Source organism: Monodon monoceros, unplaced genomic scaffold, assembly GCF_005190385.1.
Source record: "Monodon monoceros isolate NGI ecotype Baffin Bay Population unplaced genomic scaffold, NGI_Narwhal_1 Super_Scaffold_20, whole genome shotgun sequence".
NCBI classification, from domain to species: domain Eukaryota; kingdom Metazoa; phylum Chordata; class Mammalia; order Artiodactyla; family Monodontidae; genus Monodon; species Monodon monoceros.
Window position 1 is genome coordinate 50,870,886 of NW_021703777.1, and position 14,413 is coordinate 50,885,298.

At 34.2% G+C, this 14,413-nt stretch overlaps 1 protein-coding gene across 1 annotated transcript; it reads left to right on the top strand.

Annotated features, from left to right (window-relative positions):
- The first annotated feature begins 869 nt into the window (after nt 1-869).
- SULT1B1 (sulfotransferase family 1B member 1) lies at nt 870-14,165 on the top strand. The gene is made up of 7 exons (XM_029235841.1): nt 870-1,140; nt 1,422-1,550; nt 5,168-5,265; nt 7,024-7,150; nt 7,783-7,877; nt 10,013-10,193; nt 13,958-14,165. Exons 1-7 carry the CDS (start codon nt 993-995, stop codon nt 14,068-14,070), a joined length of 891 nt encoding a protein of 296 aa, XP_029091674.1. The 5' UTR covers nt 870-992; the 3' UTR covers nt 14,071-14,165.
- Nucleotides 14,166-14,413: the final 248 nt, after the last annotated feature.

Below are 14,413 nucleotides of genomic sequence, written 5' to 3' on the forward strand. Positions count from 1 at the left end.
AGGTAAGGGAAAAATTAGTTAACTGAAAACAATCTAGAACTCACACAGATGTTAGAATTAGCAAAAAAAAGATATTAAAATAGTCATTATAGCTATATTCAATATGCTCAAAAAGTTGAGACAGAAAAAGTAAAATCATGCCCAAAATGATCTTCTAGAGATGAAAACTACGTCTGAGAAAAACATTCATTGGATGGTATTAACATCAGATTACACATTTCAGAAGAAAATGTTAGTGAACATGAAGAAATATAGCCATAGAAGTTATCCAAATTGAGAGACAAAAAAGATTTTACAAAATGAATAGAGCTTCAGTGAGCTGTGAACAACTTTATGTAGCCTGGGTTGTCAGAAAAAGAGAGAGAAATAAAAAAAAAATTTTTGGAAGAAATGATGACTGTCAACACAATTCAGAGAAGTTCAATAAACGTGAAGCATAGGCACACAACAACAAACACGTGAAAATAACCACACCAAGGCACATCATAATTTAGTTGCTCAAAACCAGTGATAAAAAAAGAGGATCTTAGAAGCAGACAGAGAAAACAAATTCATTATACTCAGAAGAATCAAGGTGAGAAACACAACAGGTTTCCTGTGAGAAAAAATGAGGCACAACTGGAGTATAACAATGACTGATAGATTTATTTTGCTTTAGGCCCAGATATTTTTTAGCATATTTCTGTGAAGTGGGATTTTTAATTCAAAGTAAAATGTGCAGTTCTATTTCTTTCCAAAGCTTCCATTAAAGACCTTTGATCTGCTTGTCACTGAGCCAGCTGTTGCTCTTGCAATCTACAGCTGTACACCCATAAAAATGCCCTTTGTATTTAGATCTCTTGTGCTCAGTGTGTTAAAGGCCAATTTTACTGTCAAGTTGCAGTGTCTTAATAACATTAGTTACTCAGTTTCTTATTTTTACCCTCTTTTTTTCTCCATGATTTGATTATTCTTAAGTATTCAATTAAGTATTTTTATAGTCTGGAACAAAGATGACTTCCCAAAAAGATGTCCTGAGAAAAAATCTGAAGATAGTCCATGGCTGTCCCATCACCTATGCTTTTGCAAACAACTGGGAAAAGATTGAACAGTTCCAAAGCAGGCCAGATGACATTGTGATAGCCACTTACCCCAAATCAGGTGAGTTTTGTGGCCTGACAAATGCACATCTGACTTCAGCTTTTCTTCCCTGAAAATTAGCTTCTCTACAAAATCGCTAACATCCTAAATAAAATTAGTATTCCTAAAAGTCAGTCTAGCCATCTACTCTGAGGATATTAAAATGGACATTTGGGGCATAGAAAGGGAAACTCTGCAGAATTAATTTTCTAAGATAATATATTAAGGTGGCAGGCTTCCAACTGGGACTTTTTGCCCCCAGATTCAGGTGAAGGTTATAAAAATGTTGTCTTTTGCCACAGGTACCACTTGGGTTAGTGAAATTTTGGACATGGTTCTAAATGATGGAGATGTTGAAAACTGTAAGCGAGATGTTATAACTGTGAAAGTTCCAATGTTGGAAATGGCTCTTCCTGGACTGGGGACTTCAGGTAATTTAAAATCACCCAGAAATTATAATTTTGTAGTAGTATTTACATCACATATTAAACACTGTATTTGTGATGTCCATTCAAGGAAAATGGAGTATATTTGGTAACATAAAATGGAAGTTTTGCAAGCAGTACAATAAGCAAGGCATACAGAGAAACTGTAGTTTAGTCCATTGCATGCACATCCAGGTATGCTAATCAAAGATAAAATAATTTTGTTATGGAAAACAACTAAAAATCTCATTGATAAAAACACCGTTTCTTATCTTTTACTGAATTTTGTTGTATAAAATTTGGCAGATTAGAACAGTAATTTCTTAATTTAGAACATTGCTGTAATTAAATAAATAAGAAGTACCAATGCCTCATAAAACATAAAATTTATTATTAATACAATTCATTTTTCATTGCACAAATATTTACTGAGTTCTTCTAAATAACTGTGCACTGTTCTATGGACTAGATAAAAAATGATCAGTAGGGGCTTCCCTGGTGTCACAGTGGTTAAGAATCTGCCTGCCAATGCAGGGGACACGGGTTTGAGCCCTGGCCCGGGAAGATCCCACATGCCGCAGAGCAACTAAGCCTGTGCACCACAACTACTGAGCCTGCACTCTAGAGCCTATGCTCTGCAACAAGAGAAGCCACTTTAATGAGAAGCTCTCATACTGCAACGAAGAGTAGCCCCTGTTCACGGCAACTAGAGAAAGCCTGCACATAGCAACGGAAGACCCAACGCAGCCAATAAATAAATTAATTAATTAATTAAATCTATTTTTAAAAAGTCAGCAAATTAGATGTCCTATCTCCAAGGAGCTTACAATAACATTGTGACATTAAATAAGTAAAGAAACTAGCAATATAAGAATATTGTTAGCCTAACATATCCAGAGAATAGGGCTCTAGGAAAAGGAACATCAGGAGACTTGACTTTAGATTGGGTAGTTAGGGATATCAGCTCTGAATGGAGACCTAAAGCTTTGCACAGTGCTAGAGAAAGCATATTTCAGGAAGATGAAGCATTAGGTATGGGGGCCTAGATGCAGAAAAGACCTAGGTGTAGTCCAGGGACTAAAAAATCAACCACCACCACCAACAAAAACAACAATGAGAGAATGGAAAAGTGAGAGGCAAAACAATTGGAGACTGGGCAGGGACAGATCATGCAGGGCTTGTAATTCTTAAGAAATACTCAGTGAGCTAAGAGAGAATCAGCAGAGTAGGGTATCATGTAAGCAATTGAGAAGGGTTCAAAAAGCGAGGGCTAGCTTTCAAATGCTGCTAGAAACCTGGGATAAAAAGATAGTATTATGGTGGTGAATGTCTATCAATGTAAACATCAGAATTCAAATTATCTCCCCTACTGGAGCTAGTTACTTCCACAGGCAGAGAAGGACCAGTTGAGAGGGTATATGATTCCCTCTGTGTGGTTGCCTGAAGTCAGAGAGCAAATGCTAAAGCTTGAAACTAAAGGATTATTCTGGGACAAGCAACAAATATGAGTACCAAGTGAGTTAAGACTCCAGAACCATAGAAAAGTATGAAATGAAAAAATGATAGAATCAAAGTAATCAGGGACAGGGGAGTCAGAGATTACTGGTGAGAGACAGAGGTTGGGGGTGCGACGTGAGGCTGTGTAGCATCACCAGAGAGTGAGTAGGTGAGATTAGGCAGGTAAAGGAGAGTAAACTGACACTCAGATTTCCTCTGCAACCCGAATGTGTATACTTGCGATGTCATTACATATTCCCAACATTCACATTTAAGTACGTAAAGGGTTCATTTAAAGGACCTCATGTGGCAAAACAATCACAAGACAGAAGAGGTTGAGAAATCTTTCAGTGAAGTTAAGAGATGGAAGAGGAAGAACAAATAGTGAAAACTTTATAAAAGAGACACATAAAATTTCAAGTCATGGACATTGAGGCAGAATGAGTTGTGGAAGATTATGATTTCTCATTTCTATATGCTGGATAAAGTAGCTGCAGCTACCAGGTCAGTAGAAACATAAGGTATTAGCTGGTGGAATTTTACAGGTGTATAATTAATAGTTCCAGATAAAATCCAGGATACCCAATTAAATTTGAAAATCAGATAGATACTTCTTTTATTTAGTATATTTCAAATATTGCAGGGGAGATACTTACAGGTATCTGTTGTTTATGTGAAGTTCAAATTTAACTGGGATTCTTGCATCTTTATTTCCTAAGTCTGTCAACCCTATCTGCATTGATATTAAGGGGTTCTTCTTGATACCACCATGTGCTATGAACTGTTCTCTACAGAATATTCACTGGTGAACATAACAAGCTACGCTTCTGCTCTTATGGACTCTCCATTCCAGTGTGCATTTGGGAATGAGGATGGGAAGAGGCATGGGAACTGACAATAAACAAATAAATAAACATAAACTGTGAGACAAAATATGTGCTGTATAGAACATTTAAAAAGGATGACTTATTTGCAACTGAGTGGCTTTTAAACATATGTAGTTAATTTTGTGAACAATTGAAGCATAGGTTTGCTTTGAATGAGTGAGTCATACAATTTGGGGCAGGTGTGCCTTTGTATGCAAAATATGTGAAGATGATATATATAGGATTAACAGGTAATATAGAAGTTAGACTGGGTGTAAGTAATATTGTGAAAAAATGTACAGGACTGTAAGATTGACTGGATGTGAAACCTGAAGGAGGAGACAAGAATAATTGAGATTTTAGGGACTGACGACTCTATATGGGATGACATCATTAACAGATAAATCTGGTAAGTGATAAAGGCCACTGAGTCCATTAAAAAATCATAAATTAAGGGTAATCGCAGCTCTTCCTGGTCTATGTCAGAAATTCTCTGAGTATGCCTTTACCCCAAAAGTGCCCTCAGACTTCCCAAGTCACTTATAGATTGATCTAGGCCCCTGGGATCTTCCTAGCTCTTCATGTAGAAAATAAATGGATACTTTCTGTTACAAGGAAGTTCATATAACCCTTAACCAAAGACTTAATTTGAAACTAAGTTCTATTACTTATTAGTTGTATACCTTTAGAAATTTCAGCCAGCACCTAAAAATTGCACAAAAATTTCATTTTTTATATGCGTAGTATATATATATATATGACACATAAAGGAAATAATGAAAATGCAGGTACAACAGGTGATGCTCTACAAAGATCTCATCTATACTACAATAGCTGCTGCATAACAATAGCCAATATGAGAATTACCAGTTATCAATATCTCTACATACAGGAAACATTTCTGTAATTACTTGTAATAATGCAAAGGCATGATAAAACTCCAAATTGCTAAGGTTGGTATTATTACTTGTCATTTGGGAGGTGGTTAAAATGAAGCATAGAGACTCTGGGATACTTTCAGATATTTCATGATGAGTGATAAAGTTAGGATTTGAGCCCAAAGAGGCTAACTGCAGAACCCAAGCTCTTAACCATTAGAAAATATTGGCTCTTAGAATCCAAATGATGCTTGAGATTGGTTCAAAGTTTAGCAGCATTATATACTGGTCAAAAATATTTTGAAAAGTTGGTTAAGAAAATCCAGAAATGCAGGGTCCTTGGAGACTCTAGTATCTCCATAACCAAACTAAATTTCCCTAGGTATAGAGCAATTAGAGAAGAATCCATCACCCCGGCTTGTGAAGACACATCTACCAGTTGATCTCATTCCTAAGTCTTTCTGGGAAAACAACTGCAAGGTATACTCTAAACCACAAGTAAATTTTTTAATGTGACTTTTAACCCTTTTTCACTCACATAGTAAGTAAAGTAATTGCTCAAATGTTTTGTTTATCTGTTACCATGAGAAGTGAGCTACATTAAAAAAAAGTGTTTCGACTAAAAGAATACATTTTAGCCTAAACGTACATGCTCAAGTTTTCCAAGGTTATGCAGCAACAAAATCCTTATCTCAGCACAATATTGCTACTATTATTTCCCAGCTGTCTTATATAGTTTGACCTTCCCTGAAAACTCAGCATAAGGATACCAATTCTTATTTAATAGTTTGGTAAAATTCTTCAGTGAGACATTTGAGCCTGGATATTTGCTTTGGGGAAACTTTTAAATTTAAAACTCATTTTTTTCCCAATAATTGTGAAGCTATTCAGATTGTCTATCTGGCTTTTGCTAGTTTGTGATATGTGAGGAATTCTAAGTTGTTGAGTTTTGTAGTGAAATGTTAGTAATATTCCCATCTTATTCTTTCTTTTAACAGACTTATTTTTTACAGCAATTTTATCTATTTTTAAAGCAAATTTATTTTGACAGAAAATTGAGAGGAAGTTAAAGAGGTTTTCCATATATCCCTTGCTCCCACATATCCACAGACTCCCCATCATCAATATCTCTGACCTCTCACCAGAGCGATACATTTGTTACAATTGATGAACCTACATGGACACATCATTATCACCCAAAGTCCATAATTTACCTTAGGGTTCACTATTGGTGTTATACATTCCATGGGTTTGGACAAATGTATGATGACATGTATATACCATTATAGTACCATACAGTGCAGTTTCACTGCCCTATAAATCCTCTGTGCTCCACTGATTCATTTCCTCCCCTTAACCCTGGCAACCACTGATCTTCTTATTGCCTCCATAGTTTTGCCTTTTCCAGTATGTCATATTGTTAGAATCATACATACGTAGCCTTTTCAGATTGCATTCTTTCACTTAGTAATATGCCTTTAATATTCTTCCATGTCTTTTCATGGCTTGATAGCTCATTTCTTGTTAGTAATGAATAATAGTCTATTGACTGGAGGTACCAGGGTTTATTTATCCAGTAACCTACTGAGGGACATTATGGTTGTTTCCAAATTTTGGCAATTATGAACAAAGCTGGCATAAACACTCATTTGCAGGTTTTTGTGTGAACTTTATTTTTCAACTCCTTTGGGTAAATACCAAGTAATGCAATTTCTGGATCATATGGTAAAAGTATATTTTGTTTTGAAAGAAACAAGTGTCTTATGAAGTAGCAGTACCATTTTGCACCCCCACCAGCAATGCATGAGATTTCCTGTTGTTCCACACCCTCACCAGGATTTAGTGTTGTCACTGTTCTAGACTTTGGCCATTCTAAAAAGTATGGAGTTGTGTCTCATTGTTTTAATTTGCATTTCCCTGATGAAGTAAGATGTTTGGTATCTTTTCACATGCTTATTTTTCTTTTAATAGCTGCAAGATTTGTCGTGATATCCCCTGTTTTTTATTGATACTAGTAATTTGTGTCTTCTCTATTTATTTTGTCAGTCTTGTTAGACGTTTATCAATTTTCTTGATTTTTTTTAAAAGATCCAGCTTTTTGTTTCATTAATTTTCTTAATATTTTCCTGTTTTTAATTTCATGGATTTCAAACCTGTTGGTTTACATGCCTACTATATGTTACTTTTTTTCTTAAACAAAATATCATGTATTTGATTTTTTTCATCCTCCCCCTGCAGATGATTTATCTGGCTCGAAATGCCAAGGATGTTGCAGTCTCATTTTACCATTTTGACTTAATGAATAATTTACAACCTCTTCCAGGAACCTGGGGAGAATATCTAGAGAAATTCTTGACTGGAAATGGTACGATGGCCTTGGCTAAAAATTAATGTCATTTTTAAATTATTTTAAAAAATAATATTAACCATTACAAGTATGAATTTTCCTTTCAAAACACTTATTTTTCCAAATCAGTAACAAGTACATTCAAATATCATTTAAAAATTAAATCAAATACATCTAATATTTTACTATGACATTCAACATATAAACTTGGTATTAAACATTGCTTAATGAAAATATTCTTGAATCTCTTTTCAGTTGCTAAAAACTCATTCTCAGTTCCTGCTCAGAATAGAAATTGTTTAACTTGCCCAAATCATTAGTTAAATCTGTTACAGATATATTTATAGTACTTAGGTAAATAATTGATTACTTCATAAAAGAATAGTTTTCTTCTGTGTGAGGCTAAGTATAACCTATTAGAGGTCAATGTATTTTCATTTGAAATGCTTCTTTTGTACTTAATATTTTTAAAAATCTGATTATACATCCATAAATGGCTGATGGTATATAATTGTTTAAATTGGCTTTACAGTCTCAGTTCCCTTGAGTACTAAACTCCACAAAATGTTTGTACACTTTGACTTATTGGTCACAAACAAATCTTTGATTTGATGAATGCTTATGGAAGTAGACTGTTTCTCTGGTTTTAGTGGCCTTCGGCTCCTGGTTTAATCACGTTAAAAGCTGGTGGAAGAAAAAGGAAGAACACCCAATACTTTTCTTATTCTATGAAGATATGAAAGAGGTAAAATGGTAGAAATGCATTCTAGATAATTCTTTAGCTACATCCTGGGGTAAAAGGATTATTATATTTTTTCAACTTAATCTATGGAGTCCAAAATGACATGATTGCTTTGCCTATTTTCCTTGCCTACTTACCCAAATCTGGTTAAGGTCATTAATGACAATAACTGAAATCAGTGACATTTTTATCCTCATCCTTTTTAACCATTGTGTTTCTTTTGAGCACCTTTTCTTTTCGAACTTCTCTCCTACATTTAATTGATTATCACACTGTCATGGTTTTCCTGTGAATCTCTATCACTTAGTCATTTTTCTTTTTGAACTCTTTGCTATAGTTTGATGATCATGTCCAAGCCCACTGTTGCCAAAACTATTTATGTGCTAATGACCCACCAAAAACTCCATTTTAACTTCTACCCTGAATTCAAACCCATGTTTTTATTAAAACAACTCTCAAATTTAACATGTTCAAAACTAAACTCATCTTGCTTCTCTCTCTCCAACAGGTAATCCTTTTCCTTTATTCTCTCTTTTGGTTAGTGATGTTTGGTTGTTCATTCAGAGTTCAAAGCTTGAAAGTAAATTGTCCTCACTGGTTTTCATGTAGCTGATATGGTTCCACTATATCCTGAACATCCCATTGTTTCACATGCTTTAACTATTATATCTTTCAAATGTGTCCTTCTCCTTTACATCAGCTCGGTGCTTTGTGACCACCTAGAGGGGTGGGATAGGGAGGGTGGGAAGGAGAAGCAAGAGGGAGGGGATATGGGGATATATGTATATGTATAGCTGATTCACTTTGTTATACAGCAGAAACTAACACACTATTGTAAAGCAATTATACTCCAATAAAGATGTTAAAAAAAAAAGACAACAGGGCTTCCCTGGTGGCGCAGTGGTTGAGAGTCTGCCTACCGATGCAGGGGACGCGGGTTCGTGCCCCGGTCCGGGAAGATCCCACATGCCGCGAAGCGGCTGGGCCCGTGAGCCATGGCTGCTGAGCCTGCGCGTCCGGAGCCTGTGCTCTGCAACGGGAGAGGCCACAACAGTGAGAGGCCCGCGTACAGAAAAAAAAAAAAAAAAGACAACAAACTGAGATTGCAAAAAAAAAAAATACATATGCACATACATTCACCACACACACACACACACACACACACACACATAAACACACAGAGAGTTAATAAGACATATTATTAAATGCTGTTGCTTCCCTACTACATAACAGATACAGTCCAACTCCTTCAGCAGGACATCCAAGGATGTTCTCAATTTTACCCCAATTCATCTTTCTTGATTCATAGCCTTTCCCACTCCTATAAACAACTCAGCTCTAACTGCAACCACTTTGCTTTTTTTCTCCCTTGAACACACTGTGAGAACCTATACCTCCAAGAGTTTTAACTATTTTCTCTGCTGGGAATTCACCCTCCAACCACTCAGCAGACTGCATCTTGGTAAATTCTGACTCATCTTTCTAAACTCAGCTTAGATGTTACCCCCTCAAAATCTTTCTAGATATATCTATGTAGATTTTAACTTAGCTTCCTAAAAAGTTATAAATATTAAGTTTATGTCATTAGAATCTGAAAAAATGATTTATCTCTCAGATTTTTTTCTTCTTATTCTCAAAGACCAATGAATAATTTAGGTCTTGATATCTTTGCAACTTCATTGGAGTTTATTTTTAATAATTTACATCCAAGCAAGATTTGATCAGTATTTACAGTTTAAAAAATACCTGAAGTTTTCCCTGAATTTATTATTTTTGTTTTTAAATATTATTATTAAGAATAAGAAAGCAATTTTGATGAAGAACAGAAAAATAATGGCAGAAGGAATAAAGATACTAGGTCCCTAAAACATTTACATTTCAAATCTGATCACAAATTGAGCTTAAAATTGTTACTATAATCTTTTTCTCTAAATACTGTTAATATTTAGGCCAAGATATATTCTTATTGTACTTTGAATGAAAACTAAAAATATAAGATTTAGAACAAACAAAATATTCCATTCTACTTTTACTAAACATAAATTGTTGATTTTTCTCCTTTTTATGATTTTTTTCACATTATGTTAATGAGTTATTGTGTACCATTTTCTAGCATATGTCTCTTTACCCACTGATAGAATCCAAAGAAAGAAATCAAGAAGATTGTTAGATTTCTAGAGAAGAACCTGAATGATAAGATCTTGGATAAGATCATCCATCATACCTCCTTTGAAATGATGAAGGACAATCCTCTGGTGAATTATACACATCTACCAAGTACAGTGATGGATCACAGTAAATCCTCTTTTATGCGCAAAGGTTAATATTTTGCTGAGTTTAATTTTCCTTTTTGCTTTCTTATGAATTACTCTGAAGTGAAGATTAGCTTTGTAATCTCTATCAAGTTACTTAGCCAATTTTGGCATCAATTTCTTCATCTGTAAAATAAGGACACTAAAAATACCTACCACAAAAGTTGCTGAATTTGATTAGAAATTATTAAAGGAAATAATGCATGTAAACACGTTATTAAAATACCTTGAGTACTTGATACATATTTCTCCTTCTATTTACTACCCTGCTGAAAGGGAGTGGTTTTGTCAATTCTGATGTGAGTCATTCCAAATTTTTTATTACTAAATCTTAAATCTTTGTTTAAATTGTCATAGGCCTCCTTCTCCTCCCCAGTAATAAACTAATGTCACTCAATACAATACCATCTTCTTTAAAGACCCCTTATCATTTAGAAAGCAGTGGTCATTTTGTTAAGAAGGATTCACCAAGAGTAATGACATTTTTTTACCATATGGGAAGTTTTTGCTCCCTAAAAATACTGTCTGAATTATAGGAAAACATGGAATCTAAAATTAACTTAAGAAAATGACAATAGAGAAATATGACATTCACTGTCAAAATACAGCACTATTTCCATTAAGGCAAATACTGTATATTATGTTTATTGTATATGGCTTGTGTCAAAAATGTGTTATTTATGATAAAAATAATGCATTTAACAAATTATTAACTAAAATTTGAGAAGTTATCCACCTAGTCTTGCCACCTTTCTTTTCAATGTCCTTTACTGGATTGGAGAGAAAAAGATAAAATTTCAGTTGGTGTGCCGGGAAGTAAACATAACCCTAGGAATATATTGTGCATATGAACATGTGGATCAAAACCCTCAATTTTGAAAGAGTTATATGATTACAGATATTTCTAACACAGTTTTCTCTGTACCTTAGTGTAGTCCTATACTAAAAACACTAAATTATGTTTTTCTTTTAATTTTCAAAAACACTGCACTTAAAAAATAATCTGTGGTATAAGACGGCAAGGCAAATTTTTCATTGTAAATGGTACATTACAAGTTTGAATAAAGAAGACTGATAAATGCACAACACACACACATGTTTTTCTTGTGGAAGAAACAGAGACAAAAAACCTCTTTAATTAAACAAGGCAAATTTTCATTACGCCAGACCATTGAATGTAACTTCCAGGAGAGTTTTATCCCGTCATATGAAAATTGATATGATCCAATGATATCTCATTAGGGTTTAAAGATAGATGAGATAAGCTCAGTATCTGGATTCCATGCTTTCGCCAACTTCAAAGGAAAAGGGTATATGAGAGAGATAGTCTTTATGTCCCCTCTGGGAGTAGTGACCATCATAACCTTTGTGGTGAGATTGCTCCGGGATTTATCGAGGCTATGCCACTCACTGAGCCTTTGACTTTGCATATATTAATAAATCTGCCACAGTTTCGGTTACATCACTGACAAAATGAAGAAAGGAATAACACCTATAGCACAAGTTTTGGGGGAGGATTTTGGGAAAAGATATATAAGCATTTACTATATTTTTTCTGACCAAAAATGATATACACAAAAGTAGCAAGTCATATTAGTCTAATATGTTCTAATCTAATAGTTCAAGATTCATCTATTCATTTATTCATTCATACATTCAATAACACTTAAAGAATACCCTTTATTCATTAGTTAATATTTATGAAAAGCTCTTCATGAACACCTATATGCAGCTCATATTCTCTAGAATATAAATGACATGTACATCTACCTCAAGAAGCTCATAATATAATACAAGAGGCATGCATGTAATGAATATTGAAAAGGGCTCAAAAGTGAAGAATGAACAAAGGGCCAAGCATAGTTTGGCCTTCAGTCTTGAAGGAGTCCACGCTGGATAAATCAAGGTCAAAATTTAGTCACACAATAGTAACGATGTTAGGGAGAGGATAGATAATGTCCAATGTTTATGCCTATGTCCCAAACAGCAACAAAACAGAAAACCCTGAGATTTGGCAAGAATTTATTTTATCAAAAAAATTTTTATACTTCCCTCACTCTTGTGAAGCAAATGTGTTTGTGTATATAGTATTTATACTAAAAATAGATTATTAGACTACTTTATATATGACTCTTTATTGTTTAAATATGCACTTTCTCTTTTCAGTGACATCTTTAGAGGTGTACTATCCCAGATATGCACTACCCTCACATACATTCCAAAGAACTATTATCATTTGGTGAAAACAGAATAAAGTAAAATAACCAGGGAAACAACCTTGTCTATGGGGATATTTTTCATTAAAAGGGTTTTAAATCTTCATGAAGCAATCATGGGTTAATAAGGCTTGAAATTCAACACTATTATATTTAATATTAAATAAATTGGCAAAATTAATGTTTTCCTCCAAACCCATTAGCAGTACATTAAAAATTTATTAATTTTCCAAATATATATTTTTAAGCATCCAGTATAAAAGATTAAATGTAAATTTATATCCCAACAGTTTCACCTTTGTAAAAATGGTTCAGGGATTTTATGTGTTTGATTTTAATGCTATTCTTCTCCTCTAAAATTAAAATATGTCTAGTGAATTCAGGAAACACAAATATCATCTAAATATCATAACATCCTCATTTATTATTTTTGTGAAATGATACTTATCAGCTTTCTGTTTCATGGTTTGATTGTGCTCATGACCAGGTCTTTGTACAGTTTCCAAAAGTAACTCATGAAATAGAATACTCCCTGACCATTGATCCAGTGGCCAGTGGTAACCCCATGACTTAGGACAATTAGAAACACTAAAAGAATCTCTTTTGGGAAACTATTGTACAGCCCATAAATTTAGACAAGAAAATTAACCCTTCTTATGTATTTTTAAAAGCCAGACTCTGCACCTTATTTTTGATAAAGGAGGCAAGAATATATAATGGAGAAAAGACAGCCTCTTCAATAAGAGGTGCTGGAAAAACTGGACAGCTACATGTAAAAGAATGAAATTAGAACACTTCCTAACACCAAACACAAAATAAACTCAAAATGGATTAAAGACCTAAATGTAAGGCCACACACTATAAAACTCTTAGAGGAAAACATAGGCAGAACACTCTATGACATACATCACAGCAAGATCCTTTTTGACCCACCTTCTAGAGAAATAGAAATAAAAACAAAAATAAACAAATGGGACTTAATAAAACTTCAAAGCTTTTGCACAGCAAAGGAAACCATAACCAAGATGAAAAGACAACCCTCAGAATGGGAGAAAATATTTGCAGACAAAGCAACTGACAAAGGATTAATCTCCAAAATTTACAAGTAGCTCAATATCAAAAAAACAAACAACCCAATCCAAAAATGGGCAGAAGACCTAAATAGACATTTCTCCAAAGAAGATATACAGATTTCCAACAAACACATGAAAGGATGCTCAACATCACTAATCATTAGAGAAATGCAAATCAAAACTACAATGAGGTATCACCTCACACCAGTCAGAATGGCCATCATCAAAAAATCTACAAACAATAAATTCTGGAGATGATGTGGAGAAAAGGGAACCCTGTTGTACTTGGTGGGAATGTAAATTGATACAGCCACTATGGAGAACAGTATGGAGATTCCTTAAAAAACTAAAAATAGAACTACCATACGACCCAGCAATCCCACTACTGGGATTACAAATCTTTTCTTTTGGTATACATTAGCTTTTCCTTCATAATGAAAATATTTTATTCATTCATATGTTTTCTTATTTGTAATTTTTAGGGATTGCAGGTGACTGGAAGAATTACTTCACTGTCACCCAAAATGAGAAATTTGATGCCATTTATAAGAAGGAAATGTCTGAAACTGAACTTCATTTCCGCACAGAGATTTAAAGAGCCTAAACTGAAAATTTGAAGAGAGAAGTCTGACCTGCAGTGTGTTGAAACAGGGACAGTTATGACTTGATTTGGGCAATTGAATGGGTTTATAAAGGGGAAAAAATGTGCTTTTAAAACTTTGATTTTTCAGTGTTGTTAATCAAGTCCCCACTCACCAAGCTTCCAAATTCCCTAAAATTAGGACAAACTGTTACCTTTTTGTACACTATTCCTGCCTTTTCCTAGAGTAGTACTGACAAAAGAGAAAGTTTCCTACTCAATCTCCATATATTGTGGTTTAAAATGAAGTTCTACTCCCTACTAACCTAGCCCAAGAAATGCTGCTTTAACACTCACA